General features: G+C 37.4%; 1 protein-coding gene and 1 long non-coding RNA gene across 3 annotated transcripts; one reads left to right on the plus strand and one right to left on the minus strand.

Annotated features, from left to right (window-relative positions):
* Window positions 1-479: 479 nt before the first annotated feature.
* On the plus strand, window positions 480-8,232 carry LOC131001975 (uncharacterized). Of its 2 annotated transcripts, XM_057928638.1 has the most exons (14): window positions 480-675; window positions 890-1,273; window positions 1,516-1,754; window positions 2,510-2,666; window positions 3,248-3,325; window positions 3,593-3,667; window positions 3,759-3,878; window positions 4,522-4,686; window positions 4,776-5,301; window positions 5,613-5,769; window positions 6,121-6,230; window positions 6,721-6,833; window positions 7,179-7,536; window positions 7,628-8,232. In XM_057928638.1, the coding sequence occupies exons 2-14, from the start codon at window positions 932-934 to the stop codon at window positions 7,933-7,935; spliced, it is 2,748 nt and encodes a 915-aa protein (XP_057784621.1). In that variant the 5' UTR covers window positions 480-675; window positions 890-931; the 3' UTR covers window positions 7,936-8,232. The 2 variants fall into 2 exon arrangements, with proteins under 2 accessions (XP_057784621.1, XP_057784622.1); XM_057928639.1 differs by lacking the exons at window positions 480-675; window positions 890-1,273 and having other exon boundaries at window positions 1,596-1,614; window positions 1,706-1,754.
* Window positions 8,233-12,776: 4,544 nt separating this feature from the next.
* Window positions 12,777-19,192, minus strand: LOC131001976 (uncharacterized). The gene is made up of 2 exons (XR_009094089.1): window positions 17,733-19,192; window positions 12,777-17,294 (listed from the first exon to the last, which is right to left on the minus strand). It is a non-coding gene; the product is annotated as an uncharacterized LOC131001976 (long non-coding RNA).

Consider the following 19,192-nt stretch of genomic DNA (forward strand, 5'->3'; position numbering starts at 1 on the left):
CGGGAATCCACATTTATTTTTTGTGGAAGACTTCACTAATTGTGGAATCTAAATAAAAGATTATTTGTTTATGTGAAGTTTTCTCTAATATTTTTTTTATTTATTATTTATTATTAATGTTTATTTTGAAATGTTATGAGTTTGTATTGAGATAGATAACTAATTATCGTAACAACTTATATTTGATTATTTAGATATCTAATAAATTTGAGCATATTCGGCTAATTAGTGAATATTACTATTATGAATTTAGAATGAGAATGAGAATGAATAGTATTTTTTTTTTAAAATTAAATTTAAAACGAATACAAGTATATAAACAAAGTTCATAATCTGCAAATTGTATAATTATCAAATTTATACTTAAAATTATTAACAAAATTTATACTATATAATAATTAATTCCCGTCGAAATGTAACAAACTAGTTACTTTCTTAATAGTACAAAATACTTGTATACGAGTTCAAAGTGAAGCCATGATGATCTCGAAGAGCGGTGCGACGTCGTAGTAAGAGAGCTTGACTTGCAGTTATATTTCACACGTCACTGCAATCTGCAGACTGCAGCTTTATGAATCGGAGCCAAAATCAAACTCTACTAACCGGAGACTCTCTCTCTCTCATGCTATCTCTCTTGATTTCGACAAAAAAATCATCATAACTATCCCAATTCAGGTAATGCTGTTTTTTCCCCATGTTTTAATGTTCAATGTAAAGCATAAACCCATATTAAAATCCTCAATACTTGAACAATCATACCCGTTCGCTCTCAATTTACATCACATATGCACACTACAGAAGAATTTAGCTCTGGGTTTCTCTCTTCACTCTCTCTTGCCATGATTTTGACATAAAGCTGCTATCTTTATTTCAAAATTCATATTTTCAGGATTATCTTAACTGAATTGATTGAAAACTGAGTTGAGGGGAGATGAGACAGAGGGCTAAAGGTGCTTCTTTGAAGCCTAATCCAATTAGTTCTGCCACAAATCAAGAAAATAGTGGTGGAGAAGGGGAAAATTCGTTGAAGGATAAGAATGTAGCTCTGATTGCTAAGAGGTCAAGTTATGTAGTGTTTACATTGTTTGTGTTGGTTATATATGGGGCTTGGGGTGTGTATCATTACCAGTTTGAGAGTCTGCCTGTACCCTTGGCACTCGAGCATGTCGGAAAGAGAGGGTTTTCGGAGCATGAGGCCATGAAACACGTCGAAACTTTGACTCAATTAGGCCCGCATCCTGTTGGTTCTGATGCTCTGGAGAGTGCAGTGAAGGTAGTCTCTTGCCATCTCATTTATGCCTTTTTCAATTTTATTGTTATTTAGAATCTTATTCTGCACGTTTTATTACGTGGATGATGTATGCTCGAAAACTTGTTTGGATTTTATAGAGTTGTCTCTTCAGTTTTGCCAAGATTCGAATGTATTGTTTTTTTTATGTTTCATGGCCTCATAGATTTATGATTTTTGGGAGTTTGAGTGAAACGTGGATTTCTTGTTTTCGATTTCTGCTGCAGTATGTGACAGAAGCAGCAGAAATTATAAAGAAAACAGCTCATTGGGAGGTTAATGTGGAGGTTGATCTTTTCCATGTAAAATCTGGTGCTAACAATATGGTTGGTGGCCTTTTTAAAGGCAAAACCCTTGTTTATTCGGATTTGAATCACGTTGTATTAAGAATCACGCCGAAATATGCATCTGAAGCAGGGGAAAGAGCAATTCTGGTGTCCTCCCACATCGACACTGTTTTTGCAGGGTAAGTTTGCAATATGCTTTCAGTCTATATCACGATGTGTAATTATTCTCGAGATCTGGTTTTTTCTGGTGTTTCTTATCTTCTTTTTAAATCAACAACGCTTCCTCTAAAACTCACTAAAAGTCTACTCAACAAGGGCAAAAGCTCGAGGAAATTGGTGATATCTTATCTTTATGTCACTTTGGGACCTAATTTTTCAGGCAAGCTTAGAATTGGGAAATTTCATTAAGAGGATGCACGTTGCATCCATCCTAATTAGATCCTAATTGCGGGTTAGTAATACTCCCTCTGTCCACAAAAAATAGTCCTAGAAAGGGACAACACGGGTTTTAATAAAAATGGTTAGTATATTGTAAGTAGAAAAAGAGTCCCACTTAAAAATTAGCGTAAATAATGATAAGTAATTGTATTGTGAGTGAATAAAATGGCCCACCATGTGATGTAAAGTTTCCAAAAATGGAAAGGAACTAATTTTTGTGGACGTCCTAAAATGGCAAAAATAGACTATTTTTTTGTGGACGGAGGGAGTATACAATTGGGGATTGATGAACCCTAATTGGATTTGATTAGAGTGGATGCACCGTACATCCTGATGCACATGAGTGTTTGCCTTTCATTAGCAATTTTAGTATTAGGTGGTAACATTTAGCTACTTGATTCAAATATTTATTATTTTTTTGTTTTGCACAATGGAGTCAGAATGATAGCAACAGAATTGCAAATATTTAGTTCTTGTTTTGCCATTTGATTTTCAGGGAAGGGGCTGGTGATTGCAGTTCATGTGTGGCTGTTATGCTTGAGCTTGCTCGAGGAGTTTCTCAGTGGGCTCACGGATTCAAGAATGCCGTTATATTTTTATTTAATACTGGGGAAGAGGAAGGTTTGAATGGTGCTCACAGCTTTGTTACTCAGGTTTGCAGCGACCAAATTTTCTTCGCATAAAGCTTATACCATTTATAGATAAGGAGAGAATTGTATGATCATAATCACATTTTACATTATAATAAACCTACCACTTAATTAATAAAGGTCAGTCGATTTCATTTGCTAAAACAAAAAAATCTTAGTTTTAGATATATGGATGCCAAAGAATTTTTATGTTTAATATAACTGCCTTGCTATCATGGTTTTTGAAAACAAACTGCAGTTTTCTGTTATTTAATTGACCGTTTTGTCTTTCAATATTGTGTGAAGTTTTATGACAGAAAGGAACATGAAAATTTATGAAATTTTCGCATTTCTGATGAAAAAGAGATAAGGTGTATATGTGGACATCCTTAAGCTATAAAACCTGAAGTCTTGGTGTGCATGTGTTGCTCTAGTGGTAGAGTGCTTAATGCCCGAGGCCAAATGACTGAGGTTCGAGTCCACCGTTGTGCGATCTTTAAAATTACTTGTTCATTTATAAACAAAATAAAATATGATGTCTCGATTCTATGGAGCAATAGTAATTTGAATGATGTGGAATGATTCTGGATGTATATTTTCTGCAGCATCCTTGGAGTGATACAGTAAGAATAGCTGTCGATTTGGAAGCGATGGGCATAGGCGGAAAATCTAGTATTTTCCAGGTATAACATATACTCATGAATATCTCTTATTTTTTCTTCATGCTTCCAATGGCTCTATGTAACTATATATCCATTGACATATTCCTCTAGACTCGCCCATAATTTATGTAAATTATAAACATTGCTAGCTTCATTTGATCAGAATATGCTTGGAGAGCGAGTTTATTGAATGCAAAATTATAAGTATTTCTTTCATTGAAAGCACCGATAAACTCACTCCTTAGTGAATCATATTCCTTTTTGACCTGTTGGTTGCTTTTCCAACAGGCTGGTCCTCATCCTTGGGCAATTGAAAACTTTGCTTCTGTAGCTAAGTACCCATCAGCACAAATTGTTGCTCAGGTTTGTTGGAAAAGAAAAAAAGAATATGGAATTATCTCCTCTTCGTACCCAAATTTATGCTTTCTCCTTACCACATATCTTAATGCTACAGGATATTTTTTCTTCGGGGGCTATAAAATCTGCAACTGATTTTCAAGTCTACAAAGAACTTGCAGGATTTTCAGGTCTTGACTTTGCATACGTAGATAATACCGCTGTGTACCATACCAAGGTAATATGCCGAATTATGCTGCAACTATGATTAACTTCAGCTTCCTACTAAATATGCAGCAGTATATTCTTTACTATGACAGAAACTTGGCATATTTTTAGGGGCAATTGCTAAATAAATAATGAACTTATACCCATTTTGCAATTTCGACCTCACTTTCAAACCTTTGCAAATAAATACCAAATCTTTCTAATTTTTGCAATGCCTTCCCCAATTTTTCCTGCAACTGGAAAGACGACATGGACGCCCTATGACCGAAAAGATGGAGAGGACATCAACATGGACTAAAGGACGTCGTTTAGTGTGCAATTGAGCGCAAAATTGAAATGTACAATACTCGAATCTTATCAATTTTGTGATTAACTGCACGCTAAACAACGTTGTTTAATCCTTCTCTACCAGATTTTGGTCAAAGCTGGCACCCCCATAATCTTTTTGGTCTATGCAGATGTCCACATCATCTTTCTGGTTGCCAGAAAAATTAGGGAAAGCCCCAATTGCAATTATTATAAAGATTTGGTATTAATTACAGGTTTGGAAGTGAGGTTAGAATTGCATAATGTGTGTAAGTTCGTGATTTATTTTGCAATTATGCCCCTAATTACAACGTGAGCTTACAGATTAAAAACACTTTCAAATGCAGAATGACAAGTTAAAACTATTACGACCTGGTTCGCTTCAACATCTTGGAGAAAATATGCTTGCATTCTTGCTTCATGCAGCTGCCTCCCCCAGCCTCCCGGAAAGCAAGGCCGTGGAATCTGATGTAGAATCCAATGAGGAGAAAGCTATATATTTCGACATTCTGGTATCTTGATCACCTGAATATTTCTTCAATAATACTTTTATATATATGCTTCTCTAAATTATTGTCTGACTCGTGATTCCTTTTTCTAGGGAACATACATGATCACGTTTCGTCAGCGCCTTGCCAATATGCTTTACAATTCAATAATTATGCAGTCCCTTTTGTTATGGACTACATCGTTGTTGATGGGCGGTTCTTCTGCAGTCACATCGTTGGCCCTAGCATGTTTGAGTCTTGTACTAATGTGGATATTTTCCATTAGTTTTTCCGCTGCCATTGCGTTCGTTCTTACCATCATATCATCTTCACCGGTGCCATTTGTCGCCTACCCATGGCTGGCACTTTGTCTCTTTGGCGCGCCTGCTCTTCTCGGAGCTTTTACCGGTCAACATGTCGGTTTTATTATCCTCGAATCGTATTTGGCCCGTACTTTCACCGAAAGAAGGAGAAACTTACCTGCTAATTTGCGGACCTGTTTGGCGAAGTTAGATGCGGAAAGATGGATCTTTAAATCTGGTTTGGTGCAATGGTTCGTTCTCCTGATGCTCGGAAATTACTACAGGATAGGTTCTTCTTATCTAGCTCTCGCTTGGTTAGCATCACCTGCATTTGCTTGTAAGTTACCCCCACAGCTTAATTTCTACGATGAATCCTTTCTTTACCAGAACTTTTGATTTGTAACCATTTATTTTAGATGCACAGTCCTGGACATCCTAATCCACCATGCATCCATCCTAATTAAGTCTTAATTGTGATTAATAAATCCTAACTAGGAAATAATAAGCTCTACTTGGGGACTAATAAACCCAAATTGGGGATTGGTGAACCCTAACTGGGCTGTGATACACCGTAAATCTAGATGTCCACAAGTTTTTGCCTTTATTTTATGCCTTTCCTCATGAATTTTCCTCTTCTGGTATGTCTAGATGGTTTTCTTGAAGCAACATTGTCTCCAACAAGGCTGCCGAAGCCGCTCAAATCTGCAACAATTTTAATCGGCTTGTCCGTGCCCTTTCTACTGTCTTCTGGCATGGTTATTAGGTTGTCAGCTACTATAATTGGAACTTCCGTTCGTTTTGTAAGGTAATGGTTCTGGGATCTCACTCCTTATCATTCATTTTCTTCTGTTCTCGTGTCTCGTTTCCTTCTTTGCAGAGCTGTGTGAGACTGGATACCTTGCATCTTTAAAGATAAAATGACCATTTCAAGATTAAGTTGATAAATTGAAAGGTCTTTGACTCTTTGAGTTTGTTGATTCGTCTAGTTTAATGTGCACAGTGAATCCTTATTTTCAAGTCATACCTTGTTCCCTCGTCTTAACTTTTTCTTCTCAATGCAGCAGTTCATAGACTTGTTTCAATTCCTTTTTTTTTTCTTCCTTTTTTCTGTTTTTAAATAGTTAGAATTACTTTTGATATGGGTGTTATGTTGCAGGAACCCTGGTGCTAGCCCCGAGTGGTTGGGAAATATCATACTTGCTATATTCATTGCTGCAATTGTATGTTTGACTATGGTGTATCTACTGTCATATATTCACATATCAGGTACTCAATACGCTGCCTTTTTGTTCGTCTCAACTTTTGTAAATGGTTTTCTAGCAGAAAAAATCTATATTTCTATCACAATATGGAATTTAATGAGGTAGAACTGGAGGAAAAATCTACTAGAAATTAGGTGAAATCTTGAAAAAGGAGCATTTAATCTGAAAGCTTAATAAACAGGCTCAACATATATTGATTTACAAAAAATAGTGAAATTGGAAATGCACTCTTTATCAAACAAACATTTTCATTGCCTCAAAATTTCATTGCCTCAAAATTAGAGGAGATATTGGAACATTTGACGTCATCGCATTATAGGTTATACAGGTAGAGTATTATAGCTTTCAAAAGTTTTTTTTTTTTTTGAGAGTAGCTTTAAAAAGTTGTTTGGTTCTAGATATCTTCTTTCATGAGCTCTCCGAATGCTGTTTATGCATTTCTTTTGTTTCCTGTTTCTCTTTTCTACTGACTGTCGTATGCGTTTCTTCTCCAGGTGCAAAAGTACCACTTATCGTTGCTACGAGTAGTCTGCTTGTGATATCTCTAGTTGCGGTGTGGGGAGGCATCGTTCCACCATTTACAGAAGATATAGCTAGAGCTGTAAATGTGAGTGTTTAACGTTTGTGTGAATGATCTTGTTTAACTATGGTCTTTTCTTTGCATAAGTAACCATCAAAGAATGTTATTTTTTATAACAAGTCCATCTGGAGTAGGGGTGAGCATAACCGAACCAACGCCGGGGAAACCAAATTTTTAAGTTGGTTCGGTTTCGGCTGAAACGGTCAGGACAAGCAACCTTAAATTCGGCTTTGGTCGAAGTTCTGTAGATTCGGTCGAAATTTCAAAAAACACTGGTGTCGAGCGGTTTGATTTAGGTTTTACCGCATGCGCAGCCATAAAGCGACAAAAAAATAAGAAATTGTAGAATCTTAACGTTTTCTTGGTGTCCAGGTCGTACACGTCGTGGATGCAACACGAGTAAACGGTGGAGATCTCGAACCGGTCTCATATATTTCTATGTTCTCAACGACTCCCGGAAATTTGATCAAGGAGGCTGATCATATTGGAGAAGGATTTGCTTGTGGCAGGGCTAGATATTCAGATTTTGTTACATTCTCTGTCAACTACAGTTGCTGGACGGACAAAGGCGCCGGAACCGGATGGCTGAAATCCGACATTCCATCGATCCATGTAGCAAAGGACACGAGGGGAGAGAGCCGAGAGACTCAAATTCTCATCGACACCACAATTTCTACGCGCTGGTCTCTAGGGATCAACACTGGAGAAATCGAAGACTTCCACTTGAAAGGTATCCATCTAATCTTCAACTCTGTAGACGCGTCATGTCATTGCTACATGAAGTACTTGCGCTTCATCACTTGTCTCGTCTTTATCTACAGACGCAGACTCTGATGAGCTGATTACGCTTGGTGAGAAGAGCAGCGTGGACGGATGGCACACCATCCAGTTCTCGGGTGGCAGGAAGGCGCCGACCAAGTTTCACCTCTCGTTGTTCTGGTCCAGAAACAGCACTCAAACGGCCACTGCCGGAGACGAGCACCTCCTGAGGCTCAGAACGGACGTGGACAGGCTGACACCACCGATGGAGACCATTCTTGGGAAGCTCCCACCGTGGTGTTCCCTCTTTGGGAAGTCGACATCTCCCCACACGTTGGCGTTTTTGAGTAGTCTACCGGTGTCATTCTAGGTAACGAGGGAGATCAGTAGCCGCTATAATCCTCACACACACACACACACACACGTCACAGTTGCTCATACAGGTTAGAATCGGCAATGTCGGGTCACGGAGGCGTCGTTCCATCGTTGTCGTGTCGACCCGACACGTCGGGTATGATGATTACAGCTTTACTTATTATTACATTAGATAGTGAAGAAAAAAAGAAGAAAAATAAAATATTCAGAGATGAAGCTGTGGTGATTGATATTTTTGAACATGAGTTGTATTAGTTAGTATTTTTTTTAGTGTCTTTTTCATGTTCCGTTAGTACATTTTTCGAGCTTGTTTGGCGCTTTTTAGAGCATCCGCATTGGGCTTACTTGATAGCTTACTTAATAATAGGGGACTACATTGAGTAGATGAGGCCATAGTGGGGTTACTTGATGGCAAAAACTTGTGTGCGGGTGTCTGCATACGATGCGGTCACCCGCCTATTAAACCTATTTGTATATATTTTGAGACATTACACATAATTGCATGGTGGTGTAGTGGTAATTGGATACCAATCCCTTAAACCAGTTCCCAGTTCGAATCCTCTTGTCCCCTTTTTTGCGATTTTTTCCTTTTGTCTTTTTGGCTTTTTTTTTTGGGAAAAGGTGCAAATAAGCCCTCCTAGGTGTAGCCCTTATAGCGTATACCTCTCCTTACTTTATGTGAGTGCAACTAAACCCCCCAACTCAAAAACAACGGAGCAAATAAGCCCCTCACCCTAGACGCCGTCTTCTCACCGTCAGTCAACCTATTTTTTTTTTTAATTTGATGTGGCACCCTCGATTTTGGGCGTGGTAGCCTGAGACCTGGCACCTCCTGACTCGATTGCTGCCTTCTTCACCGCATCCATCCCCGGAATCAGCGGCGCCCGCCTCGGCTCCACAATCTTATCCGACGACAGCGCCTTCCCCAATCCAATTAGGTCACCTTGCAGCACCGACGCCACCAGAGCCCCCGCCTGGCTGCAGTTCCACACGTGGTTCGACATGGAAACCTCCGGCGGCAGCGCCGCCCTCATCTTCTTCGTTGGGGCTTCGAATTCCGGATTCACCAGCACGAAATACAGACTCTTCTCTTGGGGGAATTTCAGCTGCATTAGCTCCAAGGGCTCGTAGCTGCGGATCAAGACGAATCCGCCCAAAATCGAGGGTGCCACGTTGTCGGCGTGGTAGCCTGAGACCTTGGCACCGTCAAGACGAATCTGCCCAAAATCGAGGGTGCCTCGTTCGTCAATTTCACAATCCTTACTCAAAATCTCGCTCTCCAGCACCGGCTAGACCTGCGCGGAGGAGCGTGGGAAACAGACGCCGAAAGAGCGGGAGAAGTCGGCACCAGAGCCTTTCTGGCCCTGCGGCTGGTGCTTGCCGGAGCTCGGCGTGGAGGCATCGGGCTGGGTCTTCGTTTGAGCTGGCGATTTCTGCAATCCCATTGCCGTTTTAACTTTTCCGGCGACCATTTGTGTTGATTCTGGTCCTCAAAAATTGGATGATAATTTGGGTGGGCCCCACAGCAAATTAAAAAAAAAAAATAGGTTGACTGACGGTGAGAAGACGGCGTCTAGGGTGAGGGGCTTATTTGCTCCATTTTTTTTTTAGTTTGGGGGTTTAGTTTCACTCACATAGAGTAAGGGGAGGTATACACTATAAGGGCTACACCTAGGAGGGTGTATTTGCACATTTTCCCTTTTTTTTTTAAATTACAATTTTTGGTTTTTTTAATGGTTTTCTTTCTTTCTTTCTTTCTTTTTTGTATATTTTTTTCCCTTTTCCTATTTTCTTTTTTTTTTGCATTTTTTATATGTTTTTTTTCTTTTCAGTATTTTTTAAAAAATTTACGGTTTTTCTTTTGCATTTTTAATATATTTTGATTTTTTTATCCTTTCGGTATTTTTTTTATTTTTCGTTTATTTATTGTTTTTCTTCAAAAACGTTATATTTCTTCAATGTCAATAATTATTTTTCATTATAATAATAATTATTATTTTGAGTAATGTATAAATAAATACTAGAATAAAGAAAATTAATAAATAATTATTCAAGTAATCATTGTCGTGAGGTAAAGTAACTAATGATATGATGTAATGTAATATTTATTTGAGCAAATAACTAAAAGTACAAATTTTTATAAATAAAAGTGACAATTATCGTGAACAAATGTAATAATTTAGAAACATTACATTACATCACATAAGTATACATTTAAGCATAGAAATGTATATCTTACATAAAATAAAAGTAAATATTTCCATTTGGGTTTATTATTGAATGGCTAGGGTTTAGTATTCAGTGTTTAGGTTTAAAAAATATTGAATGATGGTTAATACTTATATTCACATAAGTATACATTTAAGCATGAAAATGTATATCTTACATAAAATAAAAGTAAATATTTTCTTTTGGGTTTATTATTGAATGGCGGGTTTAGTATTCAGTGTTTTGGGTTTAGTATTCCCTATTTAGGGTTAGTATTCAATGTTTAGAGTTTACAAAATATTGAATGATAGGTAATACTTATATTCACATAAGTATACATTTATGCACAATAATGTATATATTAGGATAAATAAAAGTGAATATTTTCATTAGGGTTTAGTATTCATTATTTAGGGTTTTTTTTATGGATTAGAGTTTAGTATTCAAGGTTTAGGGTTTAGTATTCAGTGTTTAGGGTTTAGTATTCAGTGTTTAGGTTTTAAAAATATTGAATGAGAGTCAGAGGACTTTTTAGGACAGTAACTTAGGTTGATTTGAAAATTAGGACAAAATTTTTTGAATTTGTAAAAATAGGACACTAATTTTTTTTTTAGAGTAAAATAAGACACTAATTAATAAGCGTCGTAAAAATATGACATTTCTCGGCTGATAATTGGCTGAGAAATGTCTTGCGGGTGCAACACTTATTAATTAGTGTCCTATTTTACTCTAAAAAAAAATTAGTGTCCTATTTTTACAAGTCCAAAAGTTTTTGTCCTAATTTTCAAATCAACCTAAGTTAGTGTCCTAGAAAACCCTCGAACTCTATTGAATGATGGGTAATACTTATATTCACATAAGTATACATTTAAGTATGAAAATGTATATCTTATGATAAATAAAAGTGAGTATTTCCATTACAGAGTAAATATTTCCATTTGGGTTTATTATTGAATGACTAGGGTTTAGTATTCAGTGTTTAAGGTTTAGTATTCCGTGTTTAGTTTTAAAAAATATTGAATGATGGTTAATACTTATTTTTAGGTTTAAAAATATTACCTTTCTTTATAACAATAATAATTACTTTTTATTATAACAATAATTACTTTTTAGTACAACAATAATTACAATAAATATAATATTTTTGAAATATTACATTTCTCCATATCAATTATTACTTTTTATTATATCAATGATTACTTTTAATAAACATAAATAACAATATTATTATTTGATCAAATAATTATTATCATAAGAAAAAGTAATTATTGATATGTATAATGCTTTATATTGAATGAAGGTAAATATTTATATTACCATAAGTATACATTTGTGCGACAAAATGTATATCTTATGCTCATTAAAAGTAAATACTCCTATTAGGGTTTAGTGTTCAGGTTTTAGGGTTTAGTTTATAGGGTTTAGGGTTTAGTTTAGAGGATTTAGGGTTTAAAAAATATAATACTTTATATTAAATGAAGATAAATATTTATATTTACAAAAGTATATATTTGTGTGAATAAATGTATATGTTATGCTTATTAAAAGTAACATTTACTATAAACAAATGTAATAATTTGGGGCGACGGATCAAATGGGCGCGGATCCGGGTCAGGGTTGGGGCGCGGGTCGACTCGGCCGCATGGGTGGGCGCCCTCACCCAAGTCCACCTCTTACTTGATAGTCTACTTGATTTTTTTAGTTTTGATATTTATTCTTTTCATTTAAATTTAATTGCTTAAATTTAAATAGCACAATTTAATTCAAATTTAAATTGCATTAATTTAAAATCCTGCAACATACGAAAAAAATAAAAACCTAAAGACATAATTTAAAAATACTTAATTAAAACCTAAATAACACAATTAAAAAACTACATAAATTAAAAAGAAGAAAAAAAGAAAAAATAAATAAAAATCGGTCAAAGACTGAGTACCAAGACTGCAAGCGGTCACATTCCACCTATTTTCAAAATCTTTTTTTTTTTTTTTAAATTCGACGCGTGCTCGAATTTTGGCCGCTCAAGGACTACCCGAAGCATCGAGGTGTCCTCGAGTATCGATGGGCATCATCGCCCTACTCGACGCATCCTCTACTCGAGTAAGAGGCATCAAGTAGAGTGATCCCAATGCTCTTAATTACTGCAAATCAACGCATAATTCCAAGCCCTAACCTTGTTGCCGCCATGGTCGGACTCATATTTTATTCCAATCAATATCTATTTGTACAACTCAATTTTGTCATTAGACGTCAACTGAAGTTGGAGTTTTAAAATTAAGAGATACCTCTCCATCCACAATATCGTTTTACTTTGTGGACGACATGAGATTTAAAAAAAATGATAGATGATAGTTGATAATAATGAGTATTATTGTGGGTGGAGTTTAAGTTTTACTATTATTGTAAGTGGAGTTTGTGGACCTACAGCTCTATGAATGAAAGTGAAAATAATATTGTAAGTTGATCAAAATGGCAAAAGTGAAAACAATATCGTGGATGGAGCGAATAATATTTTATTTTGTGACAGCCCCGATTTCCCGGGAGAAAAAGAAATGGGCTATGTGACAGGATTACTAAGCTTTACTTGAATAAAATATGTAATGCGCCCTGAGGGTTGGCATTATGCCGTATTTAAATGAGAGCAAGTACGACATTATAACATAATTATTCTCCCTATCAGGATCGGAAGTTCGAAGGTCTGAGACCAAGACAACGTCTCATACTAAGCATATAATAGATGCGGAAAACAATCGCTAGAAAAGTGATGGAGAATGAAATTCATATTAGAAATATGAATAAAAGTATTAATATAGTTAGGCATCAGATAATATTCACTAAGTGAATTTATTCTAGCAGAAGTAAACGCAGTATTTCTTCAGAATCCACAGCAACAACCCTTCCTCAGCCTCGCACGTCACTACCAGTTGCTCTATCTGCAAAAGGTTTTGAAAACAATTGCAGGGCTGAGTACTAGTGTACTCAGTGGGTTGAGCCATTTAAAAAAAAATATTTTATAAAAATCATTTACTGAAAAAGATAATTCATGCCTTAAACAGTATAACACAGAATGTTTTTAAAGTGAGTCATTCCATGCATACTAAAATAATCTGAGCTCATATTTTCCTGGCCATCTATTGGGCATGCTATCTACAACTGGTTGTCACCGATCTCTCGAGACAACAGGTTCTGGTGTACGTACACAATTCTGGTTAGCAGAGCTAACAATGTTCTGGTTGGCGGAGCCAACAATGTTCTGGTAGAAGCAATAACCAATAGAGAGCAAAAACATTTTAAGCATGAACCATCAACTTTAACATTTCATAAAACAGAGCTTATTAGCTCAAACATACATTTCGTAAATAAAGCCTCACCTGATTTGGAGAAAATCCAAACAATATAACTCAGCTTGAACAAGAGCCTAAATATCCTCTTCTGTAAGACCTACAAGATAAGTTATCAACTTAAACTCATAGTCCTAAAATCAAACTTAACCTTCATGACTTGTCATCATTTCTAACTAGATTCGCAACACCCGGGTTTTCAAAAATTCAACATAAAACTTAAAAAAAATCATTTTTCTTGGCTAAGGATTTCAATAATATCCTTGCTCGGCTTTTACTTAAAAACTCGATTCACAAATAAATAAATTCATGGCCCAAAGTAATTTAATAAGAGGCCTTCTTCATACAAAAATGCAGCCCAAAAATATAATTAATAGCCCAAGTTATAAAAATGTAGCCCATTTTTAAAAAAAAACGGCCCAAACTATGAGCCCAACTAAAAATATACCTCGAGTCCATTGAGTAAAAAAAATAAGCTAAGGGCCCAAGCCCACTCTTCTCTCTTGCCCTCATTTAAACGCCTCACACACACACCACGTAACCCCTCTTTCTCCCTCTCCCTCTCTGCCTTTCTCCCTCGATCTCCCCCTGCAGCCGCCAAGCCGCGGCCGTGCCCCCTTCTCCGGCGACCCCTGCCGCCACCTACTCCTGTCCAGCGTCGCCCTCACCTCCCTTCTCTCTCCTGGCCGACAGCAGCACCTCCGTCGCCGCCCCCGCGTCGACAGCGGCTGCCCAGGCGCCTTCTCCCTCCGTCCGACCGGACCAACATAGCAGCGGCAAAGACCACCGCACCGCTGCCCCCTTTTCTTCCTCCGTCGGCCGCCGTGGCGCGCAGCGCCGGCGGCTTCGTTCTGCAGCCATCCCCCTCTTCTCTTCTCTTGTCTAAACGACAAACACACACACAAAAAGCTTCTTCTTCAAAGAGATGTGATTGAGTGGCAATAAGAATATAATGAACTGTGGTTTCGATTTCTTGATGATGGTTGATTTTGTGGGTTGTTGTCTGTGGATGATTAGATAAGAATATGATGGAAATTTCTTCTTGTAAACTGATGGAGATAGAGAAGAGCTCCACCGGTGGCTGATGCTTGGTGAGAGTTGGCTGATGGATTATACATGGAGGGGGTTTTATTGGAGAAAAATGGCAGCGTGGATGAATCCCCTTCCAATAATAATTAAATATAATAAATAAAAATATCTGCAACAGTAATTGGGCTTATGAAATTAAGGGTTGGGCTTCTAATAGATGCATGCGAGAATTTAAAACCAAAATAAAGCAATCTATATAATTAAGCCCCATTGAAATTAATCGAATCTGTATTAAATCTGACTTTTATTAAAAAGTAGTAAATCATAAAATTGGAAAACATTTTGCTTTAGGGCTTTCAATACATTCTTTGTTGGAAGTAGCATATTTTTCTCCGGGGTGCAAATCGACTTAATTCTAAACCCAATCATTCTTCTAAAATCATATTGAGGAAAATTCGGGGTATTACAACCCTCCCTCCTTAAAAAAATTTCGTCCTCGAAATTTCGAACTTCTAAGTGTCATTCTCAGCTTATAGCTATCATATACTCATTCTGCTTCATAGTGATTCTACTAGAACTATATGCTTGTTTTTCTAATTCTGACTATTATCCCAAAGGATAAATACTTTCTATGACTACAAACTTATCTTATTCTAGTACGTCCATTCTATATAGTCGTACCTTCTACATCTTCTGGTGCCTGAGCTTCTTGCTGTTGATTAAGTGCGTATGCTCTTGCTATTTGAAGTGGCCTTTGGCCTCGATTTCTTCCATTATCCTGACGTCCTTGTGGTGTTCCTGGGCATTGTCGAGCAAAATGATCGTTTTCTCCACACTTGTAGCAAGCGTCACTCCCAGCTTTGCAAACTCCGAAGTGATTTTTGTGGCAAGACGGTACTTGTTGCTGGTCGTTTCGCTCTTTTTGTTGGTCTTGCTGCATTTGCTGATTTGTTCTTTGACATGCTCTTTTTCGTTTGTTGTTCACACGCTTATTGTCAGAGGCTTGAATAGGTGCTTTCATCATAACTTCAATATCTCGTGCTCTGCTCAAAGATTGAGCATAGGTTAGTATCCCTTGGCTAACCAAAGGCATTCCTATCTCGTGTCGTAGTCCTCGCCTGAACTTTTCAGTTCTTTTCTCTTCAGTATCCACCAAGTGTGGAGCGTAGCGTGATAATTGGACGAACAGTCTATCGTACTCGGTGACAGATTTATTCTCTTGTTGAAGATTCCAGAATTCCGATTATTTCTTGATTCGATAACTCTGAGGAATATACTTCTCGTACAACTTTTCCTTGAAATTCTCCCACGTATACCCTTCCCATTGTTGTGGCGCTAAAGTCCTCTGCATTGATTCCTACCAACAATCGGCCTCGTCCGTTAGTTGAAAGATAGCACATGTCAAACGTTCTTTGTGAAGTCCTTAAGTCTTCCATACTTGTAGATTGCGTGGAACAATTCACTCGTCGTTTTGTTTGTCTTCAGCTCATCCTTCTATGTCTTCTTCTTCTATTCTCTTTGTCTTTTGTGATCTATCTTTCTAAATTCTGTACTTCTATGTTCTATCTCTTCGTGTGATGTCTTTCCATGTTCTATCTGCCTTCGTTCTATCTTTCTATTCAAGCATTCTAAGTTTACGTGCTTCCGTTGAGCACTCTAAGTTTTTCTTGATTCTTCTATAGCACTTCATGCTAGCAGTCTATCTCATAAGATTCTCGTGCTACTATCTAGTGTATTTCTCTAGCTACGAGAAAATAACACCTTTATGAACTCATAATTGAGGCAAAAACTAGGTCTGCCTATTAATAGCTGCTGGTCATAAAGACGTAAAATCATTATGACAATTTCACTGACTGTTCTGCCTGTAACATATAACTGATTCTGGAGTCAAAGCTCAAATACTGGTCATAAAAATATGACAACTTTCTGGTCATGAATATGACAAATCTTTCTGGTCATGATAATCTTTCTGGTCATATAAATGACAAATTTTTCTGGTCATGACAAACTTTCTGGTCATATAAATACATATGACAAATCTTTCTGTTCATAAAAACATGACAAACTTTTCTAGTTATTCAAGCTAAAACTCGAAATAACATTTTTCTGGGAATCTAGTTGTAAAATAATACAACAACTGAAATACTTTCTTTTAACAAGAATTCTTGCTTTTAAAACCACTTTAAATACTTGTACGCACTTTAAGTAACATTTGTTAAAATCGCGTACCTTTCTTTATTGAGAGCGGTGTGAAAGCGAGCTGAGGGTTGCTGTGTAGCTTAAAAGTCTAGAGATGCTATTCTAGACTCAACATCAATGAAATAGCGGTCTCAGAGCCAAGAACTTTTGCTCTGATACCATTTGTGACAGCCCCGATTTCCCGGGAGAAAAAGAAATGGGCTATGTGACAGGATTACTAAGCTTTACTTGAATAAAATATGTAATGCGCCCTGAGGGTTGGCATTATGCCGTATTTAAATGAGAGCAAGTACGACATTATAACATAATTATTCTCCCTATCAGGATCGGAAGTTCGAAGGTCTGAGACCAAGACAACGTCTCATACTAAGCATATAATAGATGCGGAAAACAATCGCTAGAAAAGTGATGGAGAATGAAATTCATATTAGAAATATGAATAAAAGTATTAATATAGTTAGGCATCAGATAATATTCACTAAGTGAATTTATTCTAGCAGAAGTAAACGCAGTATTTCTTCAGAATCCACAGCAACAACCCTTCCTCAGCCTCGCACGTCACTACCAGTTGCTCTATCTGCAAAAGGTTTTGAAAACAATTGCAGGGCTGAGTACTAGTGTACTCAGTGGGTTGAGCCATTTAAAAAAAAATATTTTATAAAAATCATTTACTGAAAAAGATAATTCATGCCTTAAACAGTATAACACAGAATGTTTTTAAAGTGAGTCATTCCATGCATACTAAAATAATCTGAGCTCATATTTTCCTGGCCATCTATTGGGCATGCTATCTACAACTGGTTGTCACCGATCTCTCGAGACAACAGGTTCTGGTGTACGTACACAATTCTGGTTAGCAGAGCTAACAATGTTCTGGTTGGCGGAGCCAACAATGTTCTGGTAGAAGCAATAACCAATAGAGAGCAAAAACATTTTAAGCATGAACCATCAACTTTAACATTTCATAAAACAGAGCTTATTAGCTCAAACATACATTTCGTAAATAAAGCCTCACCTGATTTGGAGAAAATCCAAACAATATAACTCAGCTTGAACAAGAGCCTAAATATCCTCTTCTGTAAGACCTACAAGATAAGTTATCAACTTAAACTCATAGTCCTAAAATCAAACTTAACCTTCATGACTTGTCATCATTTCTAACTAGATTCGCAACACCCGGGTTTTCAAAAATTCAACATAAAACTTAAAAAAAATCATTTTTCTTGGCTAAGGATTTCAATAATATCCTTGCTCGGCTTTTACTTAAAAACTCGATTCACAAATAAATAAATTCATGGCCCAAAGTAATTTAATAAGAGGCCTTCTTCATACAAAAATGCAGCCCAAAAATATAATTAATAGCCCAAGTTATAAAAATGTAGCCCATTTTTAAAAAAAAACGGCCCAAACTATGAGCCCAACTAAAAATATACCTCGAGTCCATTGAGTAAAAAAAATAAGCTAAGGGCCCAAGCCCACTCTTCTCTCTTGCCCTCATTTAAACGCCTCACACACACACCACGTAACCCCTCTTTCTCCCTCTCCCTCTCTGCCTTTCTCCCTCGATCTCCCCCTGCAGCCGCCAAGCCGCGGCCGTGCCCCCTTCTCCGGCGACCCCTGCCGCCACCTACTCCTGTCCAGCGTCGCCCTCACCTCCCTTCTCTCTCCTGGCCGACAGCAGCACCTCCGTCGCCGCCCCCGCGTCGACAGCGGCTGCCCAGGCGCCTTCTCCCTCCGTCCGACCGGACCAACATAGCAGCGGCAAAGACCACCGCACCGCTGCCCCCTTTTCTTCCTCCGTCGGCCGCCGTGGCGCGCAGCGCCGGCGGCTTCGTTCTGCAGCCATCCCCCTCTTCTCTTCTCTTGTCTAAACGACAAACACACACACAAAAAGCTTCTTCTTCAAAGAGATGTGATTGAGTGGCAATAAGAATATAATGAACTGTGGTTTCGATTTCTTGATGATGGTTGATTTTGTGGGTTGTTGTCTGTGGATGATTAGATAAGAATATGATGGAAATTTCTTCTTGTAAACTGATGGAGATAGAGAAGAGCTCCACCGGTGGCTGATGCTTGGTGAGAGTTGGCTGATGGATTATACATGGAGGGGGTTTTATTGGAGAAAAATGGCAGCGTGGATGAATCCCCTTCCAATAATAATTAAATATAATAAATAAAAATATCTGCAACAGTAATTGGGCTTATGAAATTAAGGGTTGGGCTTCTAATAGATGCATGCGAGAATTTAAAACCAAAATAAAGCAATCTATATAATTAAGCCCCATTGAAATTAATCGAATCTGTATTAAATCTGACTTTTATTAAAAAGTAGTAAATCATAAAATTGGAAAACATTTTGCTTTAGGGCTTTCAATACATTCTTTGTTGGAAGTAGCATATTTTTCTCCGGGGTGCAAATCGACTTAATTCTAAACCCAATCATTCTTCTAAAATCATATTGAGGAAAATTCGGGG

This window comes from Salvia miltiorrhiza, chromosome 8, assembly GCF_028751815.1.
Source record: "Salvia miltiorrhiza cultivar Shanhuang (shh) chromosome 8, IMPLAD_Smil_shh, whole genome shotgun sequence".
NCBI classification, from domain to species: Eukaryota; Viridiplantae; Streptophyta; class Magnoliopsida; order Lamiales; family Lamiaceae; genus Salvia; species Salvia miltiorrhiza.